This window comes from Phyllobates terribilis, unplaced genomic scaffold, assembly GCF_046119375.1.
Source record: "Phyllobates terribilis strain yellow unplaced genomic scaffold, ASM4611937v1 Scaffold_5__5_contigs__length_657084704, whole genome shotgun sequence".
Taxonomy (NCBI): Eukaryota; Metazoa; Chordata; class Amphibia; order Anura; family Dendrobatidae; genus Phyllobates; species Phyllobates terribilis.
In genome coordinates this window covers 392,965,086-392,987,892 of record NW_027362765.1, presented here as the reverse complement: position 1 = coordinate 392,987,892, position 22,807 = coordinate 392,965,086, and the positions used below count along the sequence as shown (strand labels likewise).

Here is a 22,807-nt window from a genome sequence, read left to right as displayed (position 1 = left end):
TTGATCACTTCCCTCATCGCTCGTCTCGATACTGATTGCCGTCTTTTGCAGACTTCTCTTTGTATTTGTGTTATCAAGCATTACCTTGACACCTAATCTTCATTCCCATAGATCTTGCTTTGTTTCACTGTCTCTTCTTGCATCTCTTATTATTTTGCTGCTCTTACTGCAGCTCATCATCTTTCCATCTCATTCGCCAGTCGTCTTCATCCTTTTGTACTGCACATCTTGTGTCTATCCTGCTCCATTAACGCTTCCTTATGTTACCCGTCTTGTCCTACTATATCATAAACTGGAAATGGTTACAGCAGACGGCATACTGATAGGAGACACCCGCAGCGAACTGTCTCCCTTTGTGCATCCTTCATATCCTGTTAGAAAATATAATACAGAAAAAGAGTACCGTATATTCCGGCGTATAAGACGACCTGGTGTATAAGACGACCCCCCTACTTTCCTGTTAAAATATAGAGTTTAGGATATATTCACCGTATAAGACTACCCCTTTTCCAACGCATACCAAACACCGGTAAAAATTAAAAAAAAACAGATTTGAATTTAACATGGTCCTTTTTTAATTTAAATTCTTATGACATGCAGGTATATAGCAGGAAAACTGTCACTCATAAACATATTAAAATAGGGGGACCCCACGTCATTTTTTGGGGGGGTCCCCCATTCTAATAGCTAGTAAAGGCTAGGTATTCAGCTGGGGGCTGATATTAGTAGCCTGGGAAGCTCCGTGGGTATTACCCCCTTCCCAGACTTCAAACATCTTCCCCAGCCGTCTGCTTAACCTCCGCTAGAGACTATAATGATGGTGGAACCCACGCCAATTTTCTTTTTAAAAAATCCTTTATTTTAACACTAAATGACAATTGAGGGGTTAATAAAGATGCAGTCCCTAAATTATTATTAATTTTGTAATTAATTTTTCCCAAAAATGTTGACGTGGGCTTCGCCATATTTTTGTGTCCAGCCAGGTACAGCAGGCAGGAACGGGCTGCCCCCAACCACCAGCTGCCTATTTGTACCTGGCCGGACACAACAATATAGGAAAGCCCTTTTTTTTTTAATTATTTCATGAAATAATTAAAAAAAAAAAGACGTGGGGCTTCGCCCTATTTTTGTGTCCAGCCAGGTACAACTAGGCAGCTGGGGGCTGGAATCCGCAGCGCAGGGAGGCCCAAGCTTTCTGGGCCCCCCCCCGCTGCAAATTGCAGTCCGCAGCCACCCCGGAAAATGGCGCGTTCATAGAAGCGCCATCTTCTGGCGCTGTACCCAACTCATCCAGGGCCCTGGTGCGGTGGCTCACTGGGTAATAAAGGGGTTAAGGCCAGCTTGGCATTATCAGCTGGCCCTAAGCCCGAAATTCATGGGGTCACGCCAATATTAGACATGACCACCATGAATTTCTAGTAAAGTATTGAAAAAAAACACAACACCCAGAATAAAGTCCTTTAATTGAAATAAAGACACAATTTTTTAATGTTCTAAATTAAACCATACTTACAGTCACGCCCATTCCAGCTGAAGCCAACGATCTCCTGCAATAAAAGTAAAATAATAAAGCAACCTCATCCTTACCTCTCCATGGTTCCCAGGACCGGTCCAGCTCTGCTACATTCACATGACAGGCTGCACCGCAGCAGAACGCTGCCGTTCAGCTTGCCATGCGGCAGACACTGAGAAGCGCAGGCATGCTTGTGCTCCTCAGTGTCTGACTGTGACGGCATCCAGATGAGCCGAGATCATGTCCAATGAACTCGGCTCACCTCATGCACGTCACTGACAGCGTGGGAAAATTCTCCTGCTCCCCGCATGCGCAGTAGAAGTTTCCCACGCTGTCAGTGACGGACGTCCAGGAGGTGAGCTGAGTTCATTGTCGGCTCATCTGGATGCCGTCACAGCCAGACACTGCAGAGCGCAAGCATGCCTGCGCTTCTCAGTGTCTGCGGGATGACAGGCTGGATGGCGGCGTTCTGCTGCGGTCCAGCCTGTCATCTCGATGTAGCAGAGCTGGACCCGTCCTGGGAACCATGGAAAGGTAAGGATGATGTTGGTTTATTATTTTACTTTTATTGCAGGAGATCGTTGGCTTCAGCTGGAATGGGCGTGATGGTAAGTATGGTTTAATTTAGAACAATAAAGAATTGTGTCTTTATTTCAATTAAAGGACTTTATTCTGGGTGTTGTGTTTTTTTAAACTTTTACTATGGGGTTAGTAATGGGGGTGTCTTATAGACGCCTCTCCATTACTAACCTGGGCTTGATGTCAGCTGGCATTATAAGCTGACATCAACCCCAGCCCTATTACCCCCTGCCACCGCACCAGGGCAGCGTGGAAGAGCGAGGCTAAGTGCCAGAATTGGCGCATCCTATGAATGCGCCATTTCTGGGGCGGCTGACGGCTGGTGTTTCTAGCCTGGGAGGGGGCCAATATTCATGGCTCCCTTCCTGGGCTATTAATATCAGCCCCCAGCTGTCTGCCTAGCCTTTGCTAGCTATTAAATTAGGGGGGACCCCACGTCATTTTTTTTGGGGGGGTCCCCCATTTTAATAGCTAGTAAAGGCTAGGTATTCAGCTGGGGGCTGATATTAGTAGCCTGGGAAGCTCCGTGGGTATTACCCCCTTCCCAGGCTTCAAACATCTGCCCCAGCTGTCTGCTTAACCTCCGCTAGAGCCTAAAATTAAGGGGAACCCCACGCCAATTTTTTTTTAAATAAATCCTTTATTTTAACACTAGATGACAAGTACAGTAACCAACACTATCACTGTACTTCATATATATGTGACTGACATGTTTCTATCTATCTAATCTATGTGTGAAGCTCTATTCTGTCTGTTATAAATTGTCGGGTACTGAATTGCCGGCCGGCTTTTTTAAAGAGACGGTGCATGAAAACACTATTATTTGTTTTAATAAATCCTTTACACTAGATGACAAGTACAGTAAGCAATACTGTCACTGTACTTCATATATATGTGACTGACATGTTTCTATCTATCTAATCTATGTGTGAAGCTCTATTCTTTCTATTCTAAATTGTCGGGTGCCGGCTTATGCCGCTGCTGAATTGCCGGCTTTTCATATATTGTCACAGAAGCGATGCAAACTTCCCTGCTCCGGACACAGCGCAGCGCTTCTGTGACAAGTGAAAGCTGTCGGCACAGAAGCCCTGCGCTGTGTCCGGAGCTGGGAATACGCAGCGATGTGTCAGTTTCAGCACAGAAGCGCTGACTGTCTGGACCTACCGCCGCCGTATTTTAACTCCCTCCACCTTATATTAACTCCGACATGGCAGGGATACGGCCACGGCAGCTTATTAACACCCCCAGAGTATCCCCGCATGTCAATTTCTGAAAGTTCAAAAGCATTACCGGCGTATAAGACGACCCCAGACTAGACAGAAGATTTTTCAGTCTTCAAAAGTCGTCTTATACGCCGGAATATACGGTATTTGTACGCCGGCTCCTACCAAGCTGGATTTTAGACGTGCCCTTTATTTTTAAGCAATAACCCGCTTTTCTATCACTTTCATCTGCTTGCTTTTTGCCTTTGCCGGATTCTGCATACAATGCACCTGTAATGGGGATGGATTGCAGTCATCTGTCTATTGATATTAACACCGTTGCTCCATCTGTCAGGAACAATATACAAGAATTTTTGGAAAATTTATAGCAAAATGCAAAAGCAATGAAAGATACAAAATATTGTTGAATAATTTTGCAGATGCTTCACAATCTGCATTTAATATTGCTCAACATGTGTTGGCTTACTCATAAATATCTCCAGTGCACTATCCATAGAGACAGACTGGTACTGTTATGGGGCACATGGGTGAATGCCAGCACTGGACTAAATATCTTCACATAGCATGAACCGAACCCTCAACCATTCACTGCTTCCCCCCAAAAATTGACAAGCCCCCTTACTCTGAGCACTCTAAATTATATGTGAATAATAAATATATGCATTTCCAACTTCATTACTGCCATATAGACTATACTATACTTATAAAATAAGGATACTTAACATACAATTTGATCAAATTGTGTGAGCCCATCTGCCAGCGACAAGGAGACCTTTATAGATGGGAACCTACACTATCAGACTTACCTTTCCTGGGCTTCTGCCTACAAATGTAAAGGGCAGGTTGGACTCAGCTCTAATTAAAAGCAGCTTTGCACAGCTGGGAAGAGTACAAGTGATGAACACAAGTGCTCGTTACTCCAGTTTGCCGAGGGTGCTCGGGTATGCACTGAGTATCGCGGGTGCTCTAGTGAGGTGTTTTCATTCCCGCGCTCACATGTTTCGCAGCTGTTAGACAGCCACAAAACATGCGGGGATTGCCTGCCAAAAACGGGCAATCCCTGCATGTTTTGTGGCTGTCTAACAGCAGCGAAACATGCGGGCGCAGGGACTTGAACATGTCACTCGAGCACCCACGATACTCAGTGCATACCCGAGCACCCTAGGCAAACTGGAGTAACGAGCACTTGCGCTCATCACTAAAGAGCACTCATCTAATGTGGAGACAGTTACTTACCTAATCTAATGCGGAGACAGTTACTTACCTAATCTAATGCTCACTTACTAGATCATAGCTGCCACTATTTGTGTTGGTAATTTGGAGACATTTTATCTACTCACTGGCTGGCTCTTCACCAACCATGCTCAATGATACCCATTTTTGGGTGAAATTTGTATGTATCTCAACACTTTTTAATCAAGGACTCTGCTAGTTTGTCAGGGCTGTCTCTGAAAAATCAGAACAGTTCTAGCAAATTTGGAACAGTTGGGATATATTTTGGAGTGGTGACTTGTCTTAGCCATTGCTTGGTTGCAGCGGTTTCATGTCCCTTTGTTGGGACATCATTGGGGACATTTTGAGCTGTTTTAGAAATAATTTTTCTATGCTGGCCAACCCTTTAAAATCTGTTATAATACCATTATTAGAGGGTTATTCCCATGTTTGCGATTCATCACCTGAAGGTCTGACTGCTGGGACCTCCACCATTTAAGAGAATGGGGCTCTGAAGTGCAGAGGTAGAATGGAGACATAACCTATTGCTCTGTTCAAGCAAAACACTTCAAATCCTTGTTCTTGGGATTAGTGGGGGAATCACAAATGTGGAAAATTATCACCTAGACAAATTTATAGATCGATAAATATAAAATAGATAGATACTGTTGGTAGATAGATATGAGGTCTGAAGGTCTGGCAGCTGTTAAAAGTTGTGTAAGAACCTAGAACAATAGAAGTGTCCATGGAAACAGTACGGAATGTCTCAGTCGGCGCAGTGGAAGGCATTGTATAAAAACACTTGAGGTCAGGTTGCTATCAGTCTGTCCATTAATCCATATTTCTCCCTTTGCAAGTTGTGGTGATTTTTTTGAATGTGTGCGCTCCACTTGAGAATAGCTCCTGTGCAGATTGACGCTGTGCATAGGTCATTTCTTCCCCAGAAATTGGGACAGTAGACACTGATACTGTGAATGAAGAATCCAGAAAACATATCCTGGGCTCCAATGAAAAGAAACATTAATGTTTTCTACTATTAGGAGACATATTTCCTTTGTTACGGGTATCTATGAAATCCACATATGCCCCGCTAGCACCTTTAAAACTCAACACATAAAATTTTTATTTTGTAATAATATCCTAAAATCTAGAAAAAGTTTTAATAAAGTCAAGATGTCATCCTATAGGAGACCCTATCATAAGTGTATCATTGCTTTCTATTTATTTCTCCATGGTGTGGTGGCCGCTCTAATAGCTGTGCTTATTTTTTATTTCATATGTTCTTTATATGATGTTTCGTGTTATTTTAGAAATGTTTTTGACCTGATTTGAATGGAACTTATGATTTCTGTTGAAGGTGTCAAAGATGATGCTCCTCATCTTGGTGCTCTCCATTGTTCTCTGCTGCGGAGGAGTTCAGCGTTCGGAACCGATGTTCACAGCCGTCACCAACACCGTTCTACCACCGGACTATGAGAGTAACCCAACACAACTCAACTATGGGGTGGCCATCACTGATGTGGACAATGACGGAGACTTCGAAATTGTAATAGCTGGGTAAGTCCTAACGTATTGTGCTAATTAACATAATGAGTAATAACTATTGTGATTTCACTCTTAAAGGGGTTGTCTTAACATAGATAGCACATTTCATATGGGAGATGCAGAAAACAGCTTCGCCAGGAAAGCCAGAACCAGTGGGGCTTCCGTTGTGTATGGTGGGCATTGAGATAGATGGTTGTCCATGTAATACCTGAATGGTCTGAGTCTGCCAAAACCGCTTCTTGGTAGCTCTACTTTGGTTTAAAGAGGAGGTCTCAAGTATAGGACTTCTCTTTACGATATCTACATTGCCTTCACTGTCCACGTCCTTTAGTGAGTGTTTTAATCTTTCAAGGGATTTTCCAAAACCAGCAAACTATTCCTAATTATTTTTGGTAAAACTAGTAATATTCTTTTTGGAAAACTGTACCATTTTCCATTTTTCTTGGCTCACCACTCTGAGGTTTTCTTTCACTTCTGATGTCATGTATTGGGGCCAAATTAACTTTTTCATTTGGTTTGCACATGATTTCTTATCAAATCAGGAGCTGGCTGAGATGACAGCGCTCAGCATTATAGGAAATGTAGTTTGTAAGCAACTGGAAAATGCCGAAATGTGAACTCTTGGAACAGACTTGAAAATTCATCTGAAAATTGACAAAATAAGGACTAAGTTATTTTGGGGTCTTTAATGAGGCCAAGTTTTAGAAAGTTTTTCGAAATTTTAGAAAGTTTTGAAGAACCTCTTTAATGGCACCGATAAATGTTTTTGGATTTTTTCGTTTTCTGACATTTAGATTATTGTTTTATTAAACTGTTTTTCTAGCATTGCTTCTTTTTCATTTTTATCATTTTAGGTGTTATTGCTCAATAAGTATTATATTTTTAAATTTTTAGATCTTTCATTTTATCCTTGCATTTGAGTTTCATATAAATTTCTGAGTATAAATATAGAGACGTGAGCAGATTTCACAAAATTCGATTCCGCTAGATTCAGCTTCGAATCAGCCTGCAGATTTGATTCGGTCCAAAGCCAGTCTAAATCAAAAGTGCCCCGATTTATTGTGCTGTGAGGTCTTTGCAGACTGAGGTCCTTCAAAAACTGTCTGCGAGAGTATCCAGAAGAACTCATGAAGGCCAAGGGCAGTCACTTTTGCACAGTACTGTGTGTATGTATATATATATATATATATATATATATATATATATATATATATATATATATATATATATACTATATAATTGTCTTATCCCGTCTGTCTGTCTGTCTGTCCTGGAAATCCCGCGTCGCTCATTGGTCCGGCAGCGGCCAATCAGCGCCGCGGGATTTCTGAAAAAAGATGGCGGCCGTTAGCGGCTCATCTGGCGGACGGAGGTCAGGGGAGATGAGCGGCGCGAGGCGCTCATTTCCCGACCGTCGGCGCCGCTGACCTCTATGCGGCTAACGTCGGAAGATCAGCAGCTTGGCCCGCTGATCTCCCGACAGCAAGTGTGAACGGAGGACCGGGGAGCAGCGCCGCCGGTCTGGATGCTTCTGCTGCGAGCAGCCGCTCATCTCCCGGCTTCTCGCAGCAGAAGGAGCCGCACAGACAGTGCCGCTCCCCGGTCCTCACTAATATGGAGCCGCACAAGCAGCGCCGCTCCCGGGCCCACACTAATACGACGCTGATTGGTCGCTGTGGCCGGCCGCGACCAATCAGCGAGATGGGCGGCAAATTTAAAAGCCGCTCTGCTGATTAATCGCGGCCGGCCACCGCGACCAATCAGCGAGATGGGCGGCAAATTTAAACGCCGCTCTGCTGATTAATCGCGGCCGGCCACCGCGACCAATGAGCGAGATGGGCGGTAAATTTAAACGCTGCTGTGCTGATTGGTCGCGGTGGCAGGCCGACCGCGACCAATCAGCGAGATGGGCGGCAAATTTAAACGCCGCTCTGCTGATTGGTCGCGGTCGGCCACCGCGACCAATCAGCGAGATGGGCGGCAAATTTAAACGCCGCTCTGCTGATTGGTCGCGGTGGCCGGCTACCGCGACCAATCAGCGAGATGGGCGGCAAATTTAAACGCCGCTCTGCTGATTGGTCGCAGCCGGCCACCGCGACCAATCAGCGAGTTGGGCGGCAAATTTAAACGCCGCTGTGCTGATTGGTCGCGGTCGCCGACCGCGACCAATCAGCGATATAGGCTGCAAATTTAAACGGCGCTCTGCTGATTGGTCGCGATCGGCCGGCCACCGATCAGCGAGACGGGCGGCAAATTTAAACGCCGCTCTGCTGATTGGTCGCGGTGGCAGGCCGACCGCGACCAATCAGCGAGATGGGCGGCAAATTTAAACACCGCTCTGCTGATTGGTCGCGGCTGGCTACCACGACCATCTCGCTGATTGGTCGCGGTGGCCGGCTGCGACCAATCAGCGAGATGGGCGGCAAATTTAAACGCCGCTGTGCTGATTGGTCGCGGTGGCCAGCCGCGACCAATCAGCGATATCGGCGGCAAATTTAAACGCCGCTCTGCTGATTGGTCGCGGTCGCCGGCCGCGACCAATCAGCGATATAGGCTGCAAATTTAAACGGCGCTCTGCTGATTGGTCGCGGTGGCCGGCCGATCGCGACCAATCAGCGAGACGGGCGGCAAATTTAAACACCGCTCTGCTGATTGGTCGCGGCCGGCTACCACGACCAATCAGCGAGATGGGCGGCAAATTTAAACGCCGCTCTGCTGATTGGTCGCAGCCGGCCACCGCGACCAATCAGCGAGATGGGCGGCAAATTTAAACACCGCTCTGCTGATTGGTCGCGGCTGGCTACCACGACCATCTCGCTGATTGGTCGCGGTGGCCGGCTGCGACCAATCAGCGAGATGGGCGGCAAATTTAAACGCCGCTGTGCTGATTGGTCGCGGTGGCCAGCCGCGACCAATCAGCGATATCGGCGGCAAATTTAAACGCCGCTCTGCTGATTGGTAGCGGTCGCCGGCCGCGACCAATCAGCGATATAGGCTGCAAATTTAAACGGCGCTCTGCTGATTGGTCGCGGTGGCCGGCCGATCACGACCAATCAGCGAGACGGGCGGCAAATTTAAACACCGCTCTGCTGATTGGTCGCGGCCGGCTACCACGACCAATCAGCGAGATGGGCGGCAAATTTAAACGCCGCTCTGCTGATTGGTCGCAGCCGGCCACCGCGACCAATCAGCGAGATGGGCGGCAAATTTAAACGCCGCTCTGCTGATTGGTCGCGGTGGCCGGCCGATCGCGACCAATCAGCGAGATTGGCGGCAAATTTAAATGCCGCTCTGCTGATTGGTCGCGGTGGCAGGCCGACCGCGACCAATCAGCGAGATGGGCGGCAAATTTAAACGCCGCTCTGCTGATTGGTCGCGGCCGGCTACCACGACCAATCAGCGAGATGGACGGCAAATTTAAACGCCGCTCTGCTGATTGGTCGCAGCCGGCCACCGCGACCAATCAGCGAGATGGGCGGCAAATTTAAACGCCGCTGTGCTGATTGCTCGCGGTGGCCGGCCGCGACCAATCAGCGAGATGGGCGGCAAATTTAAACGCCGCTCTGATGATTAATCGCGGCCGGCTACCGCGACCAATCAGCGAGATGGGCGGCAAATTTAAACGCCGCTCTGCTGATTGGTCGCGGTGGCCAGCCGCGACCAATCAGCGATATCGGCGGCAAATTTAAACGCCGCTCTGCTGATTAATCGCGGCCGGCCACCGCGACCAATGAGCGGGATGGGCCGCAAATTTAAACGCCACTCTGCTGATTGGTCGCGACCGGCGACCAATCAGCGAGATTGGCGCCAAATTTAAACAACGCTCTGCTAATTGGTCGCGGCTGCCAGCCGCGGCCAATCAGCGAGATTGGCACCAAATTTAAACAACGCTTTGCTGATTGGTCGCGGACGACAGACGCGTCCAATCAGCGAGACTGGTGCCAAATTTAAACAACGCTTTGCTGATTGGTCGCGGACGGCAGACACGACCAATCAGCGAGATTGGCGCCAAATTTAAACAACGCTCTGCTGATTGGTTGCGGTGGCCGGCCGCGTCCAATCAGCGATTTTGGTGCCAATTTGAAACACCGCTCTGCTGATTCGTCGCGGTCGCCGGCCGCAACCAATGAGCAGTATTGGCGCCAAATTTAAACCCCACTCTGCTGATTGGTTGCGACCGCCGGGCGTGACGAATCAGCGATTTTGGCGCCAAATGTAAACTCCGCTCTGCTGATTGGTCGCGGCCGGCGACCGCGAGCAATCAGCAGAGCGTTGTTTAAATTTGTCACCAAAATTGCTGATTGGTCGCGGCCGGCCACCGCGATCAATCAGCAATTTTGGTGACACATTTAAACAACGCTGTGCTGATTGCTCGCGGTCGCCGGCCGCAACCAATCAGCAGTATTGGCGCCAAATTTAAACACCGCTCTGCTGATTAGTCGCGGTCTCCGGCCGTGACCAATCAGCAATATTGGCGCTAAATTTAAATACCGCTCTGCTGATTAGTCGCAACCACCAGCCGTGACCAATCAGCGATATTGGCGCCAAATTTAAACACCGCTTTGCTGATTGGTCGTGGTGGCCGGCCGCGACCAATCAGCGATATTGGCGCCATATTTAAACACCGCTCTGCTCATTGGTCGCGGTTACCGATCACGAATAACCAGCATTATTGCCGCCAAGTTTAAACCCCGCTCTGCTGATTAGTCGCGACCGCCGGCCGTGACCAATCTGCGATATAGGCGCCAAATTTTAACACCGCTTTGCTAATTGGTCGCGGTTGCCGGCCTCGGCCAATCAGCGATTTTGGCGCCAAATTTAAATACCGCTCTGCTGATTGCGCCTGGTCGGCCGCATACCTATTCTAGAATACCCGATGCGTTACAATCGGGCCACCATCTAGTGTATATATATATATATATATATATATATATATATATATATATATATATACATATACATATGTATATAAACAGTTGTGCTCAGAAGTTTACATACCACGGCAGAATTTTTCCTTTCTTGGCCTTGTTTCAGAGAATATGAATGATAACAAAAAATGTTTTTTCTCCACTCATGGTTATTGGTTGGGTGAAGTCATTTATTGTCAAACTACTGTGTTTTCTCCTTTTAAATTTTAATGACAGCCAAAAACATCCAAATGACCCTGATCAAAAGTTCACATACCCCAGTTCTTAATACCGTGTATTGCCCCCTCTAACATCAATGACAGCCTGAAGTCTTTTGTGGTAGTTGTGGATGAGGTTCTTTATTTTCTCAGATGGTAAAGCTGCCCATTCTTCTTGGCAAAAAGCCTCAAGTTCCTGTAAATTCCTGGGCTGTCTAGCATGAACTGCGCGCTTGAGATCTCCCCAGAGTGGCTCAATGATATTGAGGTCAGGAGACTGAGATGGCCACTCCAGAACCATCACTTTGTTCTGCTGTAGCCAATGACAGGTCAACTTGGATCGTTGTCATGTTGGAACGTCCAAGTACGTCCCATGCACAGCTGATAACGTTCTGCATTCATATTTCCAGACAAAAAAAAATAAATGAATATATATACAGTATATATATATATATATATATATATATATATATATATATATATATATATATATATATATATATATACAGTACAGACCACACCTTCTCATTTAAAGATTTTTCTGTATTTTCATGACTATGAAAATTGTACATTGACACTGAAAGCATCAAAACTATGAATTAACACATGTGGAATTATATACTTAACAAAAAAGTGTGAAACAACTGAAAATAATTCTTATATCCTAGGTTCTTCAAAGTAGCCACCTTTTGCTTTGATGACTGCTTTGCCCACTCTTGGCATTCTCTTGATGAGCTCCAAGAGGTAGTCACCGGAAATGGTCTTCCAACAATCTTGAAGGAGTTCCCAGAGATGCTTAGCACTTGTTGGCCCTTTTTCCTTCACTCTGTGGTCCAGCTCACCCCAAACCATCTCGATTGGGTTCAGGTCTGGTGACTGTGGAGGATAGGTCATCTGGCGTAGCACCCCATCACTCTCCTTCTTGGTCAAATAGCCCTTACACAGCCTGGAGGTGTGTTTGGGGTCATTGTCCTGTTGAAAAATAAATGATGGTCCAACTAAACGCAAACCGGATGGAATAGCATGCCGCTACAAGATGCTGTGGTAGCCATGCTGGTTCAGTATGCCTTCAATTTTGAATAAATCCCCAACAGTGTCACCAGCAAAGCACCCCCACACCATCACACCTCCTCCTCCATGCTTCACGGTGGGAACCAGGCATGTAGAGTCCATCCGTTCACCTTTTCTGCGTTGCATAAAGACACCGTGGTTGGAACCAAAGATCTCATATTTGGACTCATCAGACCAAAGCACAGATTTCCACTGGTCTAATGTCCATTCCTTGTGTTCTTTAGCCCAAACAAGTCTCTTCTGCTTGTTGCCTGTCCTTAGCAGTGGTTTCCAAGCAGCTATTTTACCATGAAGGCCTGCTGCACAAGGTCTCCTCTTAATAGTTGTTGTAGAGATGTGTCTGTTGCTAGAACTCTGTGTGGCATTAACCTGGTCTCTAATCTGAGCTGCTGTTAACCTGCGATTTCTGAGGCTCGTGACTCGGATAAACTTATACTCAGAAGCAGAGGTGACTCTTGGTCTTCCTTTCCTTGGGTGGTCCTCATGTGAGCCAGTTTCTTTGTAGCGCTTGATGGTTTTTGCAACTGCACTTGGGGACATTTTCAAAGTTTTCCCAATTTTTCGCACTGACTGACCTTCATTTCTTAAAGTAATGATGGCCACTCGTTTTTCTTTACTTAGCTGCTTTTTTCTTGCCATAATACAAATTCTAACAGTCTATTCAGTAGGACTATCAGCTGTGTATCCACCTGACTTCTGCACAACACAACTGATGGTCCCAACCCCATTTATAAGGCAAGAAATCCCATTTATTAAACCTGACAGGGCACACCTGTGAAGTGAAAACCATTTCCGGTGACTACCTCTTGAAGCTCATCAAGAGAATGCCAAGAGTGTGCAAAGCAGTCATCAAAGCAAAAGGTGGCTACTTTGAAGAACCTAGAATATAAGACATATTTTCAGTTGTTTCACACTTTTTTGTTAAGTATATAATTCCACATGTGTTAATTCATAGTTTTGATGCCTTCAGTGTGAATGTACAATTTTCAAAATCATGAAAATACAGAAAAATCTTTAAATGAGAAGGTGTGTCCAAACTTTTGGTCTGTACTATATATATTTATTATTATTTTTTTGTCAGTGCTGTGTTTTAGAGGGCGCATCGTGACACAATCTGAGATGCACAGGCTATGATGTTATGACACATCCAGTATATTTTATGTGCCTCTTATTTAAGGTGTGATGACAAGTGATCTCGCAGGTTCATTAAAGCTTATTTATAATCATGCATTGCTGCTAGAGATAATCTCCATTTTACACACCCCCCACCTTGCAGCCATAATTAACTTTGCTGCAATAAATTCCATGAGCTCCAGTTATTAATTATATCGTGTACCATCGGCCGCGCCGCTGACAGCAATCACCGATGGAACGACGGATGGAGGACGCAAGCTTGAAAGTAGAATGTCACGTGCTATACTATAACAACCGGAGAACACGACAAACACATAAGACACCAATTACCCAGAAGAAACATAACGTGTTAACATATAATTACAAACCAATACAAGTACTGTAAAATCATTATGATCATGCATTACATAAAATATGTCATATTTGGAGGATTCGCAGGTACTTGACCTAAAGTTGTTTTTTTGGGGGGGACAAGCGGAATTTTAAGGCAAAGGAGTTCAATAAAAAACCTGATAATGTCAGTTCTCGGAGTTCCCCTTTCAATGGTGTGTATACTTTTGCATCCAAAACAAAAGTCAGAAAATTATAGTTTTGTTTTTTCATTTTGTCTATAGTCACTTGGCTTGGTATGCCGCCTGTATTGGGACAAAGAAGATTAGGCCACAGGCCTACAGCAGCCTGTGACCTACAGGATCCAACTGCATTGTACGTTGTTTTATTTTATTTTTGCCCAAGAATTAAACTTAACTCCTTAGTGATGGAGCTAATTTTGACCTTAATGACCGAGCCGAATTTTACTATTCTGACCAGTGATTCTGAGATTGATTTTTCATGACATATTGTAATTCATGTTAGTGATAAAATTTGGTTCATATGATTTGCATTTATTTATGAAAATATTAAAATTTTGTCAAATTTTAAAATTTAGCAATTTTCAAACTTTTCATTTTTATGCCCTTAAACCCTTTACCCCCGACTTTTGCACGTTAATGACCGGGCCAATTTTTACAATTCTGACCACTGTCACTTTATGAGGTAATATCTCTGGAACGCTTCAACGGATCCCGCTGATTCTGAGATTGTTTTTTCATGACATATTGTACTTCATGATTATGGTAAAATTTCTTCGATATCACTTGCGTTAATTTGTGAAAAAATTGGAAATTTGGCAAAAATTTTGAAAATTTTGCAATTTTCAAAATTTTAATGTTTATGCCCTTAAATCAGAGATATATGTCACACAAAATAGTTAATAAATAACATTTCCCACATGTCTACTTTACATCAGCACAATCTTGGAACCAAAATTTTTTTTTCATTAGGGAGCTATAAGGGTTAAAAGTTGACCAGCGATTTCTCATTTTACAACAAAATTTCCAAAACCATTTTTTTAGGGACCACATCACATTTGAAGCGATTTTGAGGGGCCTTTATGACAGAAAATACCCAAAAGTGACACCATTCTAAAAACTGCACCCCTCAAGGTGCTCAAAACCACATTCAAGAAGTTTATTAACCCTTCAGGTGCTTCACAGGAATTTTTGGAATGGGGAAGAAAAAAATGAACATTTAACTTTTTTCGCAAAAATGTTACTTTAGACACCAATTATTTTTTTTTGCAGGGGTAACAGGAAAAAATGGACCCCAAAATTTATTGTGCAATTTCCCCTGAGCACGCCGATACCCCATATGCGGGGAAAAAACACTGTTTGGGCGCACGGCAGGGCTCAGAAGGGAAGGAGCGCCATTTGACTTTTTGAATGTAAAATTTGCTTGAATAATTAGCAGACGCCGTGTTGCATTTGGAGAGCCCCTGATGTGCCTAAACAGTGGAAACCCTCCACAAGTGACCCCATTTTGGAAACTAGACTCCTCAGGGAACTTATCTAGATGTGTGGTGAACACCTTCTGCTTCACAGAAGTTTATAACATGGATCATAAAAAACTCAAACTTTTTCCACAAAAATTTACTTTTAGACCCAAATTTTTTTTTCTCACAAGGGTAAGAGGAGAAAATGGAACCTAAAAACTGTTGTGCAATTTCTCCTGAGTACGCCAATACCCCATATGTGGGGAAAATACACTGTTTGGGCGCACGTCAGGGTTCAGAAGGGAAGGAGCACTGTGTGACTTTTTGAATGCAAAATTGTCTGGAATCAAGAGCGGACGCCATGTCACATTTTTGGGAGTCCCTGATGTGCCTAAATAGTGGAAACCCTGCACAATTGACTCCATTTTGGGAACTAGACCCCTCAAGGATTTTATCAAGGGATATAGTGTACATTTTGAACCCAGAGGTACGACAGAATTTGATAACATTAGGTCATCATATTGAATAAGTTGTCATTAGTCTTGAACGCAAGTGCTCGCTACTTGAGTTTGCATCGGGTACTCGGGTATGCCCCGCATGTTTCACGGTTGTTAGACACCCAAAAAAAACATGCGGGGATCGCCCATGCATGGCAGGCGATCCCAGCAATGGTTTTTTTTGGCCATGAAGCATATGGGGCAGAGACTCGAGCATGTCACTCGAACACCCGCGATACTCTATCAGGGAGTGTATACATATTGTAAAGTTTTATGTATATAGATATCTATATATATCTATATAGATAGATATATATACTATGGTAGATCGGCTCACTCGACTGCACATAGAGGTAGGCACATGAGTACTGTCTCTTTAAATCTTTAGTGTTTTTTTTAAGAGTACGGCATAAACCACGTCAACGTTAGCCAAACGAACACGGCCTTCCCGGCCTAACAGGAAAAACAAAGCATAATGTATGGCACAGTCCTTGTTGCTATGGGAAACCGCCCACTTCAGGAACAGACAACTCAAGGTTTAACTTTCCTTCATGTGACAATACAGCTCCAGAGCTTGTGCCTCCACACCCACCCCATACTAAATGCTCCAGATATCTGGGAATTTATCATCTAGACTCCTCCCTCTCTACAGGTGCTTAATCATCCAAGCACTAAACATGGCTGATTAACCCCTCTCTTCACTCCATGTGCTGGAACATTTTTCTATGCTTATATTACTGGAGCTAACAATCTCAGTGCTACATATCTCTCCTCCAATACTTTGCCAATGACTTTGTCACAATACATACAATGTATATATATAATTTTTTTAAGAAATTGTTGACTCTGAGATGCATCCAGCGTTGGCTCCAAGTCTGCAGTCCCCAGGACAAGGAAGGACGGAATAGTGGAAAGTGATGTGCGGCAGCCAATAATTCCAGCGGCCTTCATGTTGGTTGAGCTCGTACAATAGCGGCTGCTCCCTGACAGTCTGAATCAATCACACGCGGTCTTCTGTCTGTCACATAAATGGGCATGTGGTTCTGTCCATTGCAGGAAATCTATCCCTTCAGATGCACATTATCACCTCCGGGGACGGCCGGTTCAGCTCTGGGGTTTCGGCACCTCGAGGTTCAGACGAATGATTGAAGATGATTTCTCTCAGCACCTCATATATCACAATAAGGCAGAACCTGGGTTCATTCCCTATCGCTGGGAGATAATCTCACTCACTGTATTTTTCTGCTACATCTTACATTTATAGTACAATGAGCTTGTAAGGTTCGCGGAGCACATCGAAATGGGAAATATTGGATTTGGCTCAGGGTTTATATTCTCTGCACTGAATCAGTTATGTATTTGTGAACCTCAGACAACCCGTGTATTCCTGCCATGGAGTCTATTAGCACCGTGTTCATAAAGATTCTAGATATAAATCTAAATAAAATTCTTATTTTCTTCTGATGCCTTCTAACTTCACATCCAAAGCTAAAGTAAGATTTCTGCCGCCTGACGAGCGCTTACGTCAGGAGCATCCTGGTGTTTAATAGGAATCTGTCAGCAGGTTTTTGCTATGTAATATAAGCATGATGTATGGTCAGAGACCCTGATTCCGGCGATGTGTCACTTACTGGGCTGCTTGATTTTGGTTTGATAGAATCCCTACTTTCTCTGCTGTAGATGTAGTAGTGGTCAGAATGCTGAGCTGAGTATAATCCCGCCTACACCACTGATTGGCAGCTGCCTGTGTACACTGTTAGGAAGCTGCCTATCAGTGGTGGGGGCGGAGTCACACTGATTAGCTGGACTATCTTACACGTGAAACCTAGTCCTGTAGTGATAATCTCCTGCTGATAAAACACTGATTGTATTGAAAATACAGCACACAATCTAGTAAGAGACACATTCTTGGAATCTTGGGTCTCTGCCTCTACATTATGCTGCTCTCAGATTAAATAACAAAAATTTGCTGACAAATTCCTTTTAAAGTTGCTTCTTTTTTCCTGCATGGAGTTTAACAGCATACTTGACATCTTTTCAAGCTATGCTCTTTTTTTCATGCCATGTCCCCTCTATGCCACCCGCTAAAAGCGTGTTTGGACACAAGAAAACTACCTTCTGGAAGTTTTCAGATTTGTCAACTCTCCCTCAAGAGTGGTTAACGTTAACAGGGGTTGGCCGGCCCAGGGTTGTGGTGCAGGGGGCTTTGGGCCTCCGTATGTGCCAGGAATGGGGTGCAACTGGTATCTATGCATCCCAAGGGTAGGTAAAGTAGTCCTGGCGCACTCCCCAAAAGTCCTTTTTTTGTAGAACTGTTAGTTGATTTGACCCATCAAAGTGATAAGAATTATTTACATTTACTTAAACAGAAGTGGGATTCTTTTTGAGATTTTGGGGGCATTTTTTCCAAGAAAAAAATGAAACCAGGGATTCAATTCTGCCTGATTTGGGATTTATAAATTGGAAGCTTTGGGCTAGAGACCTTTTGGATTGTCCCCTTTAGAGATACTCCCATTTTTGTTCTTCCTTTTTGCTTTGTTGCCAGGTTGATGTTTTTTTTGTCTGTTTTCCTTCCTGTCCATTTCTTCTATTTGCATTACAGTCATCCGAAGGTGAACACATTTGGGTCCCTGGGTGCCAACGTGTTGCCAAACCGAAGCATAGAATCCCAGTGCCCGTTTTTCTAGCGATCTGATATTGATCATTAATGCTAATTAAGCAAAAAAATGAAGAAAAAAATGCTGTGCCCGAACTGCACCCATAAAAGACAGCAAACAGTAATGGAGAAGAAAGCATAAAGTAACAAACATATGTAGCAAGTGTTGATGGATGTTTAGCTTCAATTCTACAAAGTTTAATAAAATTGTACATACGATGCAGAAGACTATATCAGGGGTGGGCAATTAATTTTCCCGAGGGGCCACATGAGAGACCGTGACTGTTGTGGAGGCCGAACCAATAGGCTAAAATTAACTCTGCTCAATATTCATATTAACATATTAATTATAATTACTTTATATTAATATTAATTGTATCACTTAATATTGAGCAGAATTAAGTATGCTGACATCCCCCTTTTATACCGTTTGAGCCCGCACACAGCCCCCTGTATAACATAAGAGTCTCCACACAGCCTCCCCATGTTCAGCTGTAAACCCCCATGGTCACCTCCCTATGTCCAGCAGGAAACCCCCATGGCCTCCTCCCCATGTCCAGCAGGAAACTCCCATGGCCACCTCCCCATGTCCAGCAGGAGACCCCCATGGCCACCTCCCCATGTCCAGCAGGAAACTCCCATGGCCACCTCCCCATGTCCAGCAGGAAACCCCCATGGCCTCCTCCCTATGTCCAGCAGGAAACCCCCATGGCCACCTCCCCATGTTTAGCAGGAAACTCCCATGGCCACCTCCCCATGTCCAGCAGGAGACCCCCATGGCCACCTCCCCATGTACAGCAGGAGACCCCCATGGCCACCTCCCCATGTCCAGCAGGAGACCCCCATGGCCACCTCCCTAAGTACAGCAGGAGACCACCATGGTCACCTCCCCATGTCCAGCAGTAGACCCCCTTGGCCACTTCCCCATATCTAGCAGGAGACCCCCATGGCCACCTTCCCATATCTAGCAGGAGACCCCCATGGCCACCTCCCCATGTCCAGCAGGAGACCCCCATGGCCACCTCCCCATGTCCAGCAGGAGACCCCCATGTCCAGCAACTGACCCCCATATCCTCCCCATGTCCTGCAACTGATCCCCATGTCCTCCCCATGTCCTGCAACTGACCCCCATAGCCTTGAAAAAAAACAGCATATACGCACCTCGCTCCCGTTCCCCCGGCGCTGTGCCTCTGCTCCTGTCTCCGGTCCGCAGTGCACAGCTCAGCTGAGCTGACTCAATGACATGACATCATCACGTCAGTTGTCTCACTCGCTGATTGGTGGTAGAAGGGGCCGGCGGCGCCATCTTCCAGCAATGCATTCACCGCTGTCTGCATCCTGAGGATGCACATAGAGGTGACAGTGGGCAGCGGGCGTGGCGGGGGAGGGCGCGGTGCGGCCAGCGGGCCACTGTTTTCAGCCCACGGCTGTCTCGGGCTTTGCCCAGGCCTGCTCTATATGTATCCTTTTCTCTTAGGCCTCGTTCAGACATTCGTTTTTCACATACGTGTTCTATCCGTGACTTTCTCGGATAGGACACGTACCCATTATAATCTTTGGAGCTGTTCACATGTCTGTGCTTTTTTTTATTTGTGGACCACGTGTCTGCAAAAAAATTAGGGTAACGTCTGTTTTTGATCCGCATCAAGTATCAGAAGTCTATAGGTCCATGAAAATCATTTACAGCACACGAATGGCATCAGCGTGCGGTCCATGTGCTGTCTGTAATTAACATTGTAATGGATGGGAAAAGCTTTGTAATTTATTAATTTATATTTTCATATGAGAAAATATTACTAACTGGGAAAAACTGACCCAATACTGATGAAACTCTGATCCAAACACTGATGAGAACCGCACCGTTTTTTTACATACCAGAAAAATCACTGAGTCTGTAAATGATAACGGTTTAAACTGTGTAGGGATTTGTACTCACTGAGCCACGTTGGAGGTAGGCACAGGTTCACACAAACTGGTGGTTTATTTAGTGTCCATACACCAGTGAGGAAACAAAAGTTACAGCCTTTTCCTGGCACAAAAAGGAACAACAGAACAAAGCTCAAAATAACAAGTCCATGCAGCACGGCCTCAGCCGTTTAAACAAAGTGCTTTTCTCTGCCTCCTGCAGAGTCTAAGCAGCACATGCAAGGTCTGCTCACCTTGCCCAACACACACAGACAGACAGAGACAGGCGCAGCTGTCTTAAATCAGCCTTCCAAGACCTGGACTGGAGGTAAGTGAGCAGCTGTTCCCCCCCAGCTCTTTCAGCCCTGTAATCCGGGCCCATTAAATTCCTCTCAGCACTATGTGTGGTGGTGACGCGCCCCCTGGGCCGTGGGGTACTCGGTAGCCGGGCCGGTTGATTATGGGGGATGTCACAGTGGCGGTGACCCGGTCCGTGACCCAGGGCGGTCAATAAAAGGAGTTTTAAAGAAAAGGGAAAAAGGTTTTTATATAATGTTCATGACACCACCTGTGGCATGCGGCTATATGGAGCCGCCGCTGCGGTGCAGATGCAGATCCTCTGGAGCTGATGATGACGTAGCAGAGTTGGTTCAGCTCTCCACAGGTAGAGCTTAGCTCCAGGGCGGCGCAGTGATGATTAATGAGGTAGATGTTGCTGAACAGTGTAGTGCAGGTGATGGCGCAGATAATAATTCTAGGACACAGTGGGGTGCAGTCTTCAAGGTTTACTCACAGTTGTTGAACTCCATGTTACCAGGATCAGGGCAACCTCCCACGCCGTCCTGTGTTTACCAAGGCAGGGGTTCACCAAATTCCCAGGTGTTTCAAGAGTACGTAACGGGACCCCGGTCTGTGTGCCTTCCTCGGTCGTCTTCCTGCGCTGGCTTTCACCCTCCTGCCCTGCGCCTCGCAACCAGTGTCCCAAGCCGGTAGTGTCGGATCTTGGCGGACAACGTGTAGTCCCCTGAATCCTATGCGGCAACCTTTTTACCGATTTAGTTGCGGTTGTGAGCAACTGCACCCTGAAAGTACAGAAGCCTCTGGTTTCTAGCTGAGCCTTGTAGTTCTCCACTAGTTAGGGGCCGGTCCCCTTTGCTTCCTGATCCCTCCACGCTCTGGTAGATTCTGGCGCACGGGTGGCTTCCGCACTCGCCGTGCCCCTGGGATCCCCTCGCTTCTGGAGACTTCCCTCTGCTCCCTTCCTCGTCCAGCCAGTCCTCCTGGGCCTTTCAATCTAGGCCCTCTCCTCTGAGCAGAGCTCCTACAGAGCTCCTGCTCCCACTACTTCTCCTCTGACTGAACTGACTGTCTCAAGATGGTTCCCTTTTTGTACTCCTACTGAAGTGCTCCCCTGGTCTTCTTCCTCCACCCACACCCACTACTTGGGTCCCTCTCACTCGGTCCCCCCCCCACTTCCACCCAGGGACAGGGCTCAGCATAAGCCAGTTCATCTTGCCCCGCCTGCTGGTCTGGAAGGGTGTAGTGTTGGATGCAGGTGGGTGGGTCCCGGGTAGTACTCCCTCCTTACCTGAGAGTGGGGCACCACACCTCTGGGTGAGATGCAATACCTCTGTGGCGACTGAACCCGCAGGGGCGCCACACTGGAGCCTGCTTCTCCGGGTCCTACATCATCGAAGCTTGGCACTTCGGGGACACATACCTCCCGTCCACGACCTGTCCGGCAGCCACCTTACAACTGATTAAAATAAAAAGCGAAATGAAATATTTCTGCCATACGTAACAGCTGATATAACCTGTATCTGCCAGTTTTGGGCAGCTTTATAATGACTTAGGACATATGTGCCGGCTTATGTATTACATTATTTCTCGGATGCAAATTACCGGATGTTCTCGTCAGCCGACAGCTGGAGCTGAAGAAACTTTTCATTCTGTATCTAATACTGTACAATCAAACAGTATTTTCACAATCTCAGGAGGCTGGAGTTTGCTTGGCTGCTGTTCATTTTTTCTCGTCATGCCACGTTTTCTATTTTACACATTTGCTGCAGATTTACACGTCGTTCACTTGGATACATTTTGTTCATGTCATGAAAATTCAGCTATCTTAAAGTATCAAAATACATAATAAAGCCTAATGGATCCACAAATTGTAGTGGAACTGGGTGTCCATCTAGTGTGTATTGGGATCTCCAGACTTTTTCCCTAGAGATATTGATCAAATGGTTTAAATTCAACTACCCAATCTTGATGTTTAGGCAAAAAAGTCGCTGCCAGATGAGCCTGGCTACGGCTTTCTCTGCTCTTCCCTTAGAGAACACATGAATCCTCCATTGATTTGAGTTGTTCAAGTTTATGGGGGGGGGGGGGGGGGAGATGGTGGTTCGGCTCAGTAGTTTTGGATGTATGGACCCTTTAAGGTGTTATTTCCATACCATAAGATAGGTGATACATTTTTGATTGGAGGGGTTCGTACTTCTGGGGCCACCACTATCCAGGAAACAGCTCTGAAATGCCCC

At 45.7% G+C, this 22,807-nt stretch overlaps 1 protein-coding gene across 4 annotated transcripts in view; it reads left to right on the top strand.

Moving 5' to 3' along the window:
• The window catches only part of CRTAC1 (cartilage acidic protein 1), a 751,919-nt gene that overhangs the window by 117,948 nt on the left and 611,164 nt on the right, over positions 1-22,807 (top strand). For all 4 annotated transcript variants that reach the window (XM_073684992.1, XM_073684991.1, XM_073684993.1 and 1 more), the window contains exon 2: positions 5,885-6,084. In XM_073684992.1, coding sequence (XP_073541093.1) covers positions 5,885-6,084 — 200 coding nt within the window. The remainder of the gene's footprint in view (positions 1-5,884; positions 6,085-22,807) is intronic.